The sequence below is a fragment of the Globicephala melas genome, chromosome 13 (genome assembly GCF_963455315.2).
Source record: "Globicephala melas chromosome 13, mGloMel1.2, whole genome shotgun sequence".
Lineage (NCBI taxonomy): Eukaryota > Metazoa > Chordata > Mammalia > Artiodactyla > Delphinidae > Globicephala > Globicephala melas.
In genome coordinates, this window is record NC_083326.1 from 88819244 (window position 1) to 88832527 (window position 13284).

General features: G+C 46.0%; 1 protein-coding gene across 15 annotated transcripts in view; it reads left to right on the plus strand.

Annotated features, from left to right (window-relative positions):
- The window catches only part of EP400 (E1A binding protein p400), a 112442-nt gene that overhangs the window by 26234 nt on the left and 72924 nt on the right, over positions 1 to 13284 (plus strand). For 13 of the 15 annotated variants that reach the window (XR_009566327.1, XR_009566328.1, XM_030859918.2 and 10 more), the window contains 4 exons: positions 7943 to 8033; positions 9430 to 9537; positions 10046 to 10407; positions 12488 to 12781. Coding sequence is in view for 13 of the 15 variants with exons in the window: in XM_030859918.2 (XP_030715778.2) it covers positions 7943 to 8033; positions 9430 to 9537; positions 10046 to 10407; positions 12488 to 12781 (855 nt within the window). In the remaining 2 variants the exon portion in view is untranslated. The remainder of the gene's footprint in view (positions 1 to 7942; positions 8034 to 9429; positions 9538 to 10045; positions 10408 to 12487; positions 12782 to 13284) is intronic. The other 2 variants (XM_030859925.2, XM_060310069.2) reach the window with 1 other exon arrangement.

Below are 13284 nucleotides of genomic sequence, written 5' to 3' on the forward strand. Positions count from 1 at the left end.
CATGCTGTAAAGGTATTCTTGTGTTTGTGTGCCAGAAAACACATCTAATAATGGTCCCAGCAGCATCGTTTCTTCTAATAGCCCCAAACTGGAAAGATACATAATGTCCGTCAGCAGTAGAACAGGTCAGTGGGTCATGCACATTCATATAGAGGAATGCTAATAGTAATCAGTAGTGAAAAGGAGTGAGTCGGTGTGGGCGGGTCTCAGCAGCGCCCTGTGGAACAGAAGGAGTTACAGGAGAGCCCAGCTGCAGCGTTCCTTCAGGTAAAGTTCACTAGGAAGCAAAACCAAACACAGCGTAGCGCGTGGAGCTAAGCCTGTAGGTGGTGGCACCCGGGGAGAATGTTCACGCACAGTTCAGGTGGGGAGGGGGATGCCTTCATAGTGCGTGGGGTCTCCGGGGCGTGCGTAACAGCTTATTCTTAAGCCTCGGGATGAGTACACGGGTGATTGCTTTATCATTACTTTTTAAACTTATAAGTTTTTCTAATTCTCAGCATTTTATTATGAAAAATTTCAGACAGGAAAGCTAAACAGTGTTCAGTGAACACTCACATCCCACTGTTTAAATTCTGTGATTATGTACAAATAAGTGAAATTCACATAACCATTTTTATATTAACCGCATAATACTCAGTGGCATTTAGTACATTCACAGTGTTAAGCAACCACTGTTATGTATATCAATTTCTAAAATATCTTTATTGTCTTAAAAGAAAACCCCGTACCCAAAAAGCAGTCACTCCCCAGTACCTGCTCCTCCAGCCACTGGCAGCCACCAGTCGGCATCGTCTCCATAGATTGACCTAGTGTGGAGTCGTGCAATATTTTGTGTCTGGTTTCTTTCACTTAACATGATGTTTTCAAGGTTCACCCACATTGTAGCATGCCTCGGCACTCCATAACTTTTTATGGCAGAGTGTGTACCCATTGTACGGGTGTGCTACATTTTGCTTATCCACTCTTGATGAATCTTCGGACTGTCTGCAGCTCTTGGCTGTTGCGAAGAGTCCACTATGAATACTTAGTAGCTACCCCATTTTACATCCCATCAGCAATATACAGAGCTTCCGATATTTGTATATCCTTGCCAACTCTTTTTTTCCTGTTAAAAGAAATTCTGGCCATCCTAGTGAGTGTGAAGTGGTGTCTCATTGTGTTTTCTTTTGCATTTCTCTTATGATGAGTGATGGTGGGCATCTTAATGTGCTTGTTGGTCATTTGTATATCTTCTCTGGAGAAAAACCTATTCAAGTTTTGAAAAAATTTTTTTAAAAAAATTCTATGATTAATTTTACTGTGCTTTTAAAAATCACATTATTTAATGTTATAAATATTTAAGAGACCTAAAAGAGGAAAACCAAGGAATCTCCATTTTGAATTATAGATCTTTGTCGCAAATACTAGTGGATGTCTAAGGAGACAAGAAAATGGAGAGTCTGTCAGGAAAGAATTGAAATGAAAAAACATACCTTTTGTTTTCTTCGGAAAAAAAAAATCTCAGTATGAGTTTTATTATTTACAACCAGTTGTAGAATTTTTATATTGACCAATGAAACTCTAGAAATAAATTCAGAATTCCTTGTATTACATACACAGTATATTAATTTCTGTCTGCTTCCAAAAGACTTTGAGGTAGTATTTTTTTCTTTCTTCTTTTTTTTTTTTTGGCCGCGCTTGTGGGATCTTAGTTCCCCGACCAGGGGTTGAACCCCGGGCCCATGGCTGAGTCCTAGCCACTGGACTGCCAGAGAATTCCCCAAAAGAGTTTTTATTACAGTTATTTAGATCTTAAAAAATCCTAAGTGGAGATTATTTTTCAGTGATTATAGCATTAAAGGGAATGAATAATTACAGTTCTGTAACCCTACCCCAACTATTGATTTTTTTTTTTTTTGCCATTTAAAAAAATATATTGAAATTTAGTTGATTTACAATGCTGTGTTAGTTTCAGGTGTACAGTAAAGTGGTTCAGTTATACACACGTATATAAATATATGTATATTTTTTTAACATTTTCTTCCATTATAGGTTATTACAAGATATTGAGTATAGTTTCCAGTGCTATGCAGTAGGTCCTTGTTGGTTATCTATTTTATATATAGTAGTGTGTATATTTTAACCTTAAGCTCCTGATTTATCCCCCAACTACTGATTTTTTTATTCTTTTAAAATTTTATTTATTTATTTTTAGCTGCACTGGGTCTTCGTTGCCATGCGCGGGGGCTGCTCTTCGTTGTGGTGCGCGGGCTTCTCATTGTGGTGGCTTCTCTTGTTGCGGAGCACGGGCTCTAGGCGCACAGGCTTCAGTAGTTGTGGCACGCAGGCTCAGTAGTTGTGGCTTGTGGGCTCTATAGAGTGCAGGCTCAGTAGTTGTGGCGCATGGGCTTAGTTGCTCCTCAACGTGTGGGATCTTCCTGGACCAGGGTTCAAACCCGTGTCCCCTGCATTGGCAGGTGGATTCTTAACCACTGTGCCACCAGGGAAGCCCCTTAGTTTTTTATTTTAATGAAGTTCAATTTATCAGTTTTTTCACATGGATATCCAGTCTTCTAGCATCATTTGGTTGAAAAGACTTTTCATTCCATTTGGGTTGCTTTGGTGTCTTTAGGAACTGGCAAGGTTGTGTGAGTCTGAGTCTCCCTCTGGGCTCTCTGCTCAGCTGTTTTTATCTGTCGTCCATCCTTAAGCAGCACTGTGCCATCTGCTGAGTCTTGAAGTCCAGGCTTCCTCTTGTTCTTCCCTCAAGAATCTGTTTTCAATTCACCAACCTCTGTGTCCCCACCCTACTCTTCAGCCTATCCAATGAATTTTTTAACTTTCAGACACTTTTTCTGTTCTAGGTCTTTATTTGGTTCTCTTTCTTTTTAAAAAAAATTTATTTTTTTACTGAAGTATAGTTGATTTACAGTGTTTCTGGTGTACAGCGAAGTGATATATATATTCTTTTTCAGATTGGTTCTGTTTTTTAATCGTTTCTTTTTTTCTGTCAGGATTTCCTCTCGTCTTTCATTACAACATACCTTTATGTCCTTGGGCGTCCTTATTAAACCTACCGTAAAATCCCTGCTGCTACTTCCAGAATGTGAGGCGTCTGGGGGTTGGTGTCCATTGATTGTTTTGAGTATGGCTTGTGTTTTCTTGTCTCTGTGCTTTGGAGTAATTTTTTTTAAATATATATATTTTTAACATCTTTATTGGAGTATAATTGCTTTACAATGTTGTGTTAGTTTCTGCTGTATAACAAAGTGAATCAGCTATATGTATACATATATCCCCATATCCCCTCCCTCTTGCGTCTCCCTCCCACCCTTCCTATCCCACCCCTCTAGGTGGTCACAAAGCCCCGAGCTGATCTCCCTGTGCTATGCGGCTGCTTCCCACTAGCTATCTATTTTACGTTTGGTAGTGTATATATGTCCATGCCACTCTCTCACTTCGTCCCAGCTTACCCTTCCCCCTCCCCGTGTCCTCAAGTCCATTTTCTATGTCTGCGTCTTTATTCCTGTCCTGCCCTTAGGTTCTTCAGAACCATTTTTTTAGATTCCATATATATGTGTTAGCATACTGTATTTGTTTTTCTCTTTCTGACTTACTTTGCTCTGTATGACGGATTCTAGGTCCATCCACCTCACTACGAATAGTTCAATTTCATTTCTTTTTATGGCTGTGTAATATTCCATTGTATATATATGCCACATCTTCTTTATCCATTCATCTGTCGATGGACACTTAGGTTGCTTCCATGTCCCGGCTATTGTAAATAGAGCTGCAGTGAACATTTTGGTACATGACTCTTTTTGAATTATGGTTTTCTCAGGGTATATGCCCAGGAGTGGGATTGCTGCTGGGTCGTATGGTAGTTCTATTTTTAGTTTTTTAAGGAACCTCCATACTGTTCTCCATAGTGGCTGTATCAATCTACATTCCCACCAACAGTGCAAGAGGGTTCCCTTTTCTCCACACCCTCTCCAGCATTTATTGTTTGTAGATTTTTCGATGATGGCCATTCTGACCGGTGTGAGGTGATACCTCGTAGTTTTTTGCTTTTTTGTTTTATAAATTTATTTATTTGTTTTTATTTTTGGCTCCATTGGGTCTTCGTTGCTTTGTGCGGGCTTTGTCTAGTTGCTGCAAGTGGGGGCTGCTCTTTGTTGTGGTGCGTGGGCTTCTCATTGCGGTGGTTTCTCTAGTAGCGAAGCATGGGCTCTAGGCACGCAGGCTTCAGTAGTTGTGGCACGTGGGCTCGGTAGTTGCGGCTTGCGGGCTCTTGAGCGCAGGCTCGGTAGTTGTGGCGCATGGGCTTAGTTGCTCCGCAGTATGTGGGATCTTCACGGGCCAGGGCTCAAACCCACGTCCCCTGCCTTAGCAGGCAGATTCTTCACCACTGCGCCACCAGGGAAGCCCCCTCATTGCAGTTTTGATTTGCATTTCTCTAATGATTAGTGATGTTGAGCATCCTTTCATGTGTTTGTTGGCAGTCTGTATATCTTCTTCGGAGAAATATCTGTTTAGGTCTTCTGCTCATTTTTGGATTGGGTTGTTTGTTTTTTTTGATATTGAGCTGCATGAGCTGCTTGTATATTTTGGAGATTAATCTTTTGTTAGTTGCTTCGTTTGCAAATATTTTCTCCCATTCTGAGGGTTGTCTTTTCGTCTTTTTTATGGTTTCCTTTGCTGTGCAAAAGCTTTCAAGTTTCATTAGGTCCCATTTGTTTATTTTTGTTTTTATTTCCATTTCTCTAGGAGGTGGGTCAAAAAGGATCTTGATGTGATTTATGTCATAGAGTGTTCTACTTATGTTTTCCTCTAAGAGTTTTATAGTGTCTGTCCTTACATTTAGGTCTCTAATCCATTTTGAGTTTATTTTTGTGTATGGTGTTAGGGAGTGTTCTAATTTCATTCTTTTACATGTAGCTGTCCAGTTTTCCCAGCACCACTTCTGTCTTTTCTCCATTGTATATTCTTGCCTCCTTTATCAAAGATAAGGTGACCATATGTGCGTGGGTTTATGTCTGGGCTTTCTATCCTGTTCTATTGATCTATAGATTCTGTTTTAGTGCCAGTACCATACTGTCTTTTTTTTTTTTTTTTTAAATAAATTTATTTATTTTGGGCTGTGTTGGGTCTTGGTTTCTGTGTGAGGGCTTTCTCTAGTTGCGGCGAGTGGGGGCCACTCTTCATCGCGGTGTGCAGGCCTCTCACTGTTGCGGCCTCTCTTGTTGCAGAGCACAGGTCCCAGACTTGCAGGCTCAGTAGTTGTGGCTCATGGTCCTAGTTGCTCCACGGCATGTGGGATCTTCCCAGACTAGGGCTTGAACCCATGTCCCCTGCATTGGCAGGCAAATTCTCAACCACTGTGCCACCAGGGAAGTCTTGATTGCTGTAGCTTTGTAGTATAGTCTGAGGTCAGGGAGCCTGATTCCTCCAGCTCCGTTTTTCTTTCTCAAGATTGCTTTGGGTATTCAGGGTCTTTTGTGTTTCCATACAAATTGTGAAATTTTTTGTTCTAGTTCTGTGAAAAATGCCATTGGTAGTTTGATAGGGATTACATTGAATCTGTAGATTGCTTTGGGTAGTAGAATCATTTTCACAATGTCGATTTTTCCAATCCAGGAACGTGGTATATCTCTCCATCCGTTTGTATCATCTTCAGTTTCTTTCATCAGTATCTTATAGTTTTCTTCATACAGGTCTTTTGTCTCCTTAGGTAGGTTTATTCCTTGGTATTTTATTCTTTTTGTTGCAATGGTAAATGGGAGTATTTCCTTAATTTCTCTTTCAGATTTTTCATCATTAGTGTATAGGAATGCAAGAGATTTCTGTACATTAATTTTGTATCCTGCTACTTTACCAAATTCATTGATTAGCTCTAGTAATTTTCTGGTAGCATCTTTAGGATTCTCTATGTATAGTATCATGTCATCTGCAAACAGTGACAGTTTTACTTCTTTTCCGATTTGGATTCCTTTTATTTCTTTTTCTTCTCTGATTGCTGTGGCTAAAACTTCCAAAACTATCTTCAATAATAGTGGTGAGAGTGGCCAACCTTGTCTTGTTCCTCATGTTAGAGGAAATGCTTTCAGTTTTTCACCATTGAGGACGATGTTGGCTGTGGATTTGTCACATATGGCTTTATTATGTTGAGGTAAGTTCCCTCTGTGCCTGCCTTCTGGAGGGTTTTTATCAGAATTGGGTGTTGACTTTTGTCAAAAGCTTTTTCTATTGAGATGATCATATGGTTTTTATCCTTCAATTTGTTAATATGGTGTATCATGTTGATTGATTTTTGAATTGGGTTTTGGGTATCGTGAATGATAGGTTGCAGAGACCCTGAGATCTGTTACATCCTTCTGAGGAGTTCTGCTGGTTTGCTTTCACATCTAGTTAATGTGATTGGATTGAAACTGTAGACTCTGCCTCCTGAGATCTCAGTGTGGTTATGCTGGCCTGTGCTTGGCGTCTTGGCATGTGGGTGGTCAGGAGGCAGCCAGAAAAAAGGGGAGCTTGGGGCCCATCTCCACTGCCTCCTGTGGCGATTCTCCCTTACCTGTCTCCGCTCTGGTCTCCTACTCTCCATCCTAGTAGTCTTCAAGCCAGTGAGACCCTCCCTGTCTGGGTCTGAGACTGGGGCCTGCCCTTGTGCCAAATGCCGTAAACCCAGAAGCGTCCCCTAGTTTCATTCCCTCCTTGCAAGTATCGAGTCCCATGCTGTATTTGCCCACCTTTTCACATTTTTAATATTTCTTTTAGAGTTTGTATTTATCTTGAATGTGTTTAGTCCAACAGGAAGTACTTGGCCATTACTGGACACAGAACCCTGTATCAATTTCTTTTATTAAAAAAAAACACAAAACCTTTTTTTGATTACAGAAGTAATACATGTTCATTGTAAAACATTTAGAAAATTTAGAAAAGTGCACACACACACAGATTATAAATTGATTGTAATCTTGTCCCCAGAGACAACCACTGTTCACATATTGTCTGTTTTTTAAATCATTCTTTTCTCTTCTCCCTCCTTCCCTCTCTTCCTTCCGCCCCCATCTTTGTTAAATGTAAACAGGGCGTGCTTACTTTCCCTTTTCCTTACTCTGGGGCCTTGCCCCATGTGAGGCAAAACCTGCAGCATGGCTGGTCCTGGCAGTGTAGTGTCCCTTCCTAGGGATGCTGGGGTCAGTAGCCACTCTCACAGGCAGTTTCTTCGTTCGGACACCTGTAACTTTTGCATTTAAAATGCCTCGCTGAGTAGAGTGGATATAATTGAATTATTAAAAAAGTTAGCAACTGTTAAACATCGTGCTTAGCCTTTGGTAGCCCTTCAGGGGTAGTGCAGAGGTGTCAAAGGCGCAGGGCGCCCGGAGTCAGCTAGTTTCTGTCTTTGCCGGTAGCTTTTCACTTGAACATTTTAAATAACCTGTATGTATTTCACACAGTTATATATCAAGTAGGGTACTAACTGCAGTACCATTTTGAAGTCAATTAGATAGTGCTTAATTGGAGTTTTAGCGCCATTTTCCAGTAGGAAGACAATTTCAGTCTTCTTATCATTCAGCTTTTGTGATTTTGGCGGGCTGAGCGACGCCAGGCAGTGTGACTGGTCAGGAGGCTAAGTTGTAGTCCTTGCCGAGACTGAGGTTTCCTGCGTTAGCTTCTGCTGTCATTGTGTGTGCAAAGCCAGCTCGTTTCTGAAGGACTCTAGATTTGCATTGAACTGAAATTCCATTTAAAACCAGAATGCAAATCCTTTTTTATCCTCCAGAGGTAAGTTAGAACTTTAAATTATTTATTATAATACATCGGGTAGATGACATTTCTCTTCTTAAAAAGAAGGGAAGTCAGTGTTTGGGATAATTATGATAGTTTTAGTTTACATTCATTCTTGTAATGCATTTAAATTATGAAAATCTCAGTTTTTCCTTTTTTTTTTTTTTTCCAGCAACAAGCCCTTGCAGGGACCCTTGTGGCAGGGGCTGGCAGTGTGATCGAAACGGACCCCTTTAAGAGGCAGCAGGCGGGACCTCCGGCAGGTATGTCACGGAGCACAGGCTGAAGGGCCCCCCGGAGCCAGTTAGCGTCTTAGTTTGGGAATTCCAGTGTAGTGGCCACCTGTTTCTAAAGCGTGGCCCCTAAGGAACTTAGTTTTGGTTAGTTTCTACTTTGAAAGTTAATTTTTCTTTTGTGGTAATCAGCTAAACAAAATGTTTATGTGCATGTTTATGTGTGCTGAAGTTAGAAACTTGTCAGTTGAGTAGGTGTATTCCAGTTTGGTTTCTGTGTGCATTTGTAGGCTGTTTAGCCCTCATGACATGATGAAGTGTAAAGCCATCTGCCTTTTCAAATTGTCACTCATTTTACAAACTGAATTTTTTCTCCAAGTTAGGAACTTAATACACATTTTGTGTAAAAGATTCAAACAGTTTAGAAGGGTGTAGTTTAAGTCTGTCTCTGGTTTGGTATTCCTTCCCCATTCCCTAGCCACAGAGCTGGCTATGTTTGTTCAGTTTCACAGACAAGCATTGCTACAGGTGTGTCATTCTGAAAAAGTTCAAATGTGATCCTATATATATACACTGTTATGTCTTTAATATGAATTGACTAGGCCATCTTCCCCAGTCATGGACCTCATTCTTTTTGATAGCTGCAAAATACTGCGCCCACTGCATGGGTGCTTCCTTCTTTAGGCATCAGACCCGTGTTAGCATTCATTTGTTAGCATCACCTTTTTTCTGTTGTAATCAAAACCTGATTGAACATTTAGTTTCACAGTTTTTTCTATACATGTCTGTCCATGTATCTAAAAGCAGCGCTCCAAGAGTGAAATTGCTAGATCAAAATGTGTGCATAGTTAAGTATTAGTGAGGCTAAGTTGCCCTCCAAAAGGGTAGGGTCAGCTTTTGCTCCCGTCAGCAATTTCTGGTTCTCTCAAATTTTGGCCATTTTATTAAGTATCTTTTAATCTTTGTCGATCCAATGGGTAAAAAATAAAATCTTTGTTTTGATAATGGATTTCTTTAATTTTGATGCGGTTTCAGTTACCTCTTCATGTTTTTAACCATTTGTGAATGTGTTCCTCTGCTCGTTGTTTGTGTTCTTTGCCCATTTTGTCTTTCTGGTTGTTGATCCTTTTCATATTAATTTGTAAGAGCTTTATGAATGTTGCCCGTTGTGTATGTTGCAGATAATTGTCTCTTAGGTTGACGCTTGTCCTTTGCCTTTTTTATGATGCTTTTCCTTATATTTACAAATTTTTAACGGAAAGAAATTATATTTATCAACCCTATCTTTTATGGCTTCTGCATTTTGGTTCATGCATAGAAAGGCCTCTCTGTTCAAAGATGATAAAAACACTTACACATGTTTTTTCTACTACTTTTGTGGTTTTATTTTTACATCAAACTGCACCTTTTCTGAAAATTATTCTAGAGCAGTCTAAGAGACCTCGACTCGAAGTGGGTCACCAAGGGGTAGTTTTCCAGCACCCAGGGGTGAATACAGGAGTTCCTCTCCAGCAGTTAATGCCGACAGTTCAAGGTAAGACCCAGCGCCAGAACTAGCTCTCTTAGCTCAGAAAGAGGGAGTGCAGAGAGGGCTTAAGGAAGCAGCAGCAGACTAAAACGTGTGCAGTCCAGGTAGCATATCTGAGGTGGTTTCTGCCATCGGGACGTTCCTCTGAGTCCCACTTCACACAGTATGAAGAAACCACTGGAGACCAGCTCTTGTCACTTTAGCGGAGCCGCACGTCCCACTGTCCTCAGCTTCTCTCCGGTTTTCCCTCCTGTGTTTTCTCTGACTTGCTGCTGTGGTAGGGACCCTGCGGTTATCCCGTGCCTGCTCTGCTTGATGCTAACGCGCAAAGGCCGAGGCCTTTCTTTCCTTTGTTGTGTGCTCATTTATCACGTTAGACCTAATACACAGAGATCTCCCACCAGGTAAACCTCCCGTTTGAGTGTGTGTGTTGCGAGCGCAGGGTCTGAGGCAGCCCTGGCCGGTAGAGTCCGAGCCCGGGAGTCAGGGCCGCTGGGTCTGCCCTCTGTTGCAGGGGGAATGCCACCCGCGCCGCAGGCTGCTCAGCTCGCCGGCCAGAAGCAGAGCCAGCAGCGGTACGACCCCTCCACGGGGCCCCCGGTGCAGAACGCCGCCAGCCTGCACACGCCGCCGCCGCAGCTGCCCGCCAGGCTGCCCCCGGCCGGCCTCCCCGCCGCGCCCCTGCCGCCAGCGCTGCAGTTCCCCCCGCAGCCGCAGACGGCGGAGCCGCAGACCCCGCTCCCGGTGCCGGTGAAGACGCAGCCGCCAAACGCCCCCGCCCCGGCGCCCCCGCCTGGACAGCTCCCCGCGGCCCTCCATGTCCCGGTGCCTGCGAAGGCGCAGATGCAGGCCCCTCCGCTCCCGTCCCAGCCGCAGGTACTCCGGGCCCCTGCTGTTCCCCGAGCTAGAGGTGGAAGAAGAGACAGGCTGTGTGCTGGACGGGATGGCGCCCAGCTGGGTAACTCCTCCTCTCCCAGTGCTTCGCTCTCCACCGTGCAACAGTCAGTTCAGTAGCTGCAACGTAAATTTACTGTGCAGTTGTAGTTATTGTTGTTAAAATGTCAGAAAATGACACGATTCTGAGTGCTGCTCTCGGCACAGGGAGCCACGCACAGGGCACGGTGGCCCTGGTCCCACCTGATGTGCCGAGTAACGCGAGGTCATAGGAGCGAAGGCCTGGGGGCGGTGGGGCTCCTATGAGCCTGACCGTCTGCCAGGCTCTGTCCACGGTGCCTCCCCCGGACACTCCACTCCACCAGCGTGGGTGAGGCTGCTTTCCAGGCTTGATACACGTTTCCAGGGTTTATAATGCCCCTCCTCGTCCACAAATTAACTTCACCCAGACGTCTTTTTGAACGTGTACTGTAGACCACGTGGGGCCCCTGAGGAGCAGTGCGTTTGTGAAGCATGGGTCTGGGGCACCAAAGGGGCCAGAGGCAGTGTTTTCAGAGGCTTGTCTCAGCAGCGTGTGGTCAGCCGCTTAGGAAAACCTCCCCTTCCTCTCCCCTCTCCCTCGTTAACAAGGAGATTTCCTAGCTGGGCTCGGAGTTCGAGTTCTTCTGGTGATTGTAGAAGTTTGCTTTCATGTAAGGATGTTACCTTTCACTCACCGCCTGCCAGGTGCAAGGCGCGGTGATGGGCACTTCCGGGCCATTATTTGCTCTCCTCTACCTGGCAGCCCTCTGTGGTAGAATCTTTATCACCCCCGTTAGCTATGGAAAGACTGAGGCCAGAGAGGCCAGATAACTTGGCACGGTTGGTCAGCCAGTGCTGGAGGGGCTGTGGCTGGCCCCCTGGGTTGATTCTGGAGCCTTTTGTGCGCCTTGGGAAGGAGTACCCCCTCCCCCGCCAGGGCGCTGAGCTTCTTGGGCCTCCGCGGGCTTGAGGGTTCCATGGACGTGAGGCTCTCTGTTTTGAATACTGTCATTGAGGCTGGTACCGACCTCACGCAGCACTGACATTTTTCTTGGGTTTCTTTCCCGCCCTTTTTGTCAACGGTGTGAGCTGTGGGATGTGATTTTAGAAGAAGCTCCTTACAGAAGCCGTGGAATTCTGTTCCTTCCAGATTGGGCGGGGCCGGCAGTCTTCTTCTGTAAAGGGCCACAGAGAGGGAGTGTAATGGTATTTCAGGGTTTGCAGGCCGTGTGCTTCCTGTTGAGTTGCTCAGCTCCGCCGCTGAAGCTGAGAGCAGCGCCAGGGCCCACAGATGAGCGGCCGTGGCCTGTGGAACTCTCCCAAAGTGTGTGGCCGGCCACAGTTTACCGACCGCTGAGGTGGAGGAAATCTCCTTAGAGGTGGGCGGAGAAGCTGTGCGCCGTGAGGGGCCCAGCCTTGGCCGCGGTGTCTCGTCCGCACCGCGGGTTATAAACGTGCCGCGTGTGCGTCGCTCTGTCCTCAGGCCTCCTGGCGCGGCAGGGCCTTGGCTTCCCTGCTCTCTGTCCCCCCGCTTCCTCGCAGCTGGAACTCCCGTGTGAATCTAAGCTCCCCTTGGGCCAGGGAGGGCTGGGCGGAGGGGCTCCTCAGTTTTACAAGCTCGGCTCTCGGGACGGCACGGAGGAGGGTTTCTAACCTTACAGCTTGCCCACCGCGAGGGGGCCCCGTGGAATTTGTCTTTGCCCTTCAGAGAACAGGTGCACGGTGAGCATTTGGTACTTCTCAGTTAAGAAGTTTCTACAATTAAAAATTCTAAAAAATTACTTGAAAAAGCAAAAAAAAAAAACCAAACCCGACGTAAGACCATATGTGAAGGCACCGTTTACAGGGAGCTCTGATGTGGCTTTGTGGACTAACAGGGCTTCTTCTCTTCTGTAGACACGGTTAGTCTGCGTGGCCCTGTGGTCCGCAATAGGCCCACTGGTCAGTCTGCGCTGCTGGGGAGAGGGAGGGGCATTGCACAGGGGCCTCCAGCCAGCCTGTGGGTTCCGGGCACGGCGCTGAGCCCTGTTTTCCCTGCCAGACGGCGGCGCCACCCAGACCGCCCATGGACCCCGCCCAGCCCTGCCCGCGGCCGCTGCCCTCCGCCTCCTCTGCCTCGACCGTTGTCCCCGCCAGTGGCTCAGGCCCGGGACCTTCGCCTGCCCGGGCCTCCCCGGTGAACAGACCCTCCCCGGCAGCCAAGTCGCTGTCTCCGGTCATCGCCCGCTCCCCAGGGGCAGCCGTGTCAGCGCCCCCGAAACCACAGAGCCCCGCTCAGAATGCCGCCGCGCCCCACGACGGTTCTCAGGACAAGCTGGCAGAACAGATAGCGCTGGTAAGTGCGCCTGAAGAAGCTCTTGAAGGTGCTCAAGAAGAGCTCACCGTATACTCCAGCCTGTGGAACGCGTGTGCTTTCACTTTCTAAGGGGGCAGTAGTATAAGACGGAACACCTGGCAGTAAGGTTTGTGATCTGGAGAAACCAAGATTAAAACCGCGTAGTTGGCCCTGTCCTGCCGGAGGGGCAGCTAGACTGGTGTGGAGAAGGTCTTTTCTGTGCTGGTGTCAGCAGTCGGGGGGCGGGGGGTGTGGGGCGCAGGCTGAGAGCTCAGAGCCCTCGGGAGGCTGCCCAGGCCAGTGCAGCTCACGGCCTGCACCTAGCGAGCGTTTGCTGTTTGTTGGGCGACTGAGCAGTTATTTGTAAGTGCTCCGCCGTGAGCGCTGGCCTGGGAGCTCTGTCCTGGGTTTCCAGGATGAGGCTCCCGGGGGTTGCACGCCCTTGCCTCTGCCCTCTCGTAGAGCCTTGTTCAGCAACTTTTCTTTGTTGCTGAGACCTCCAC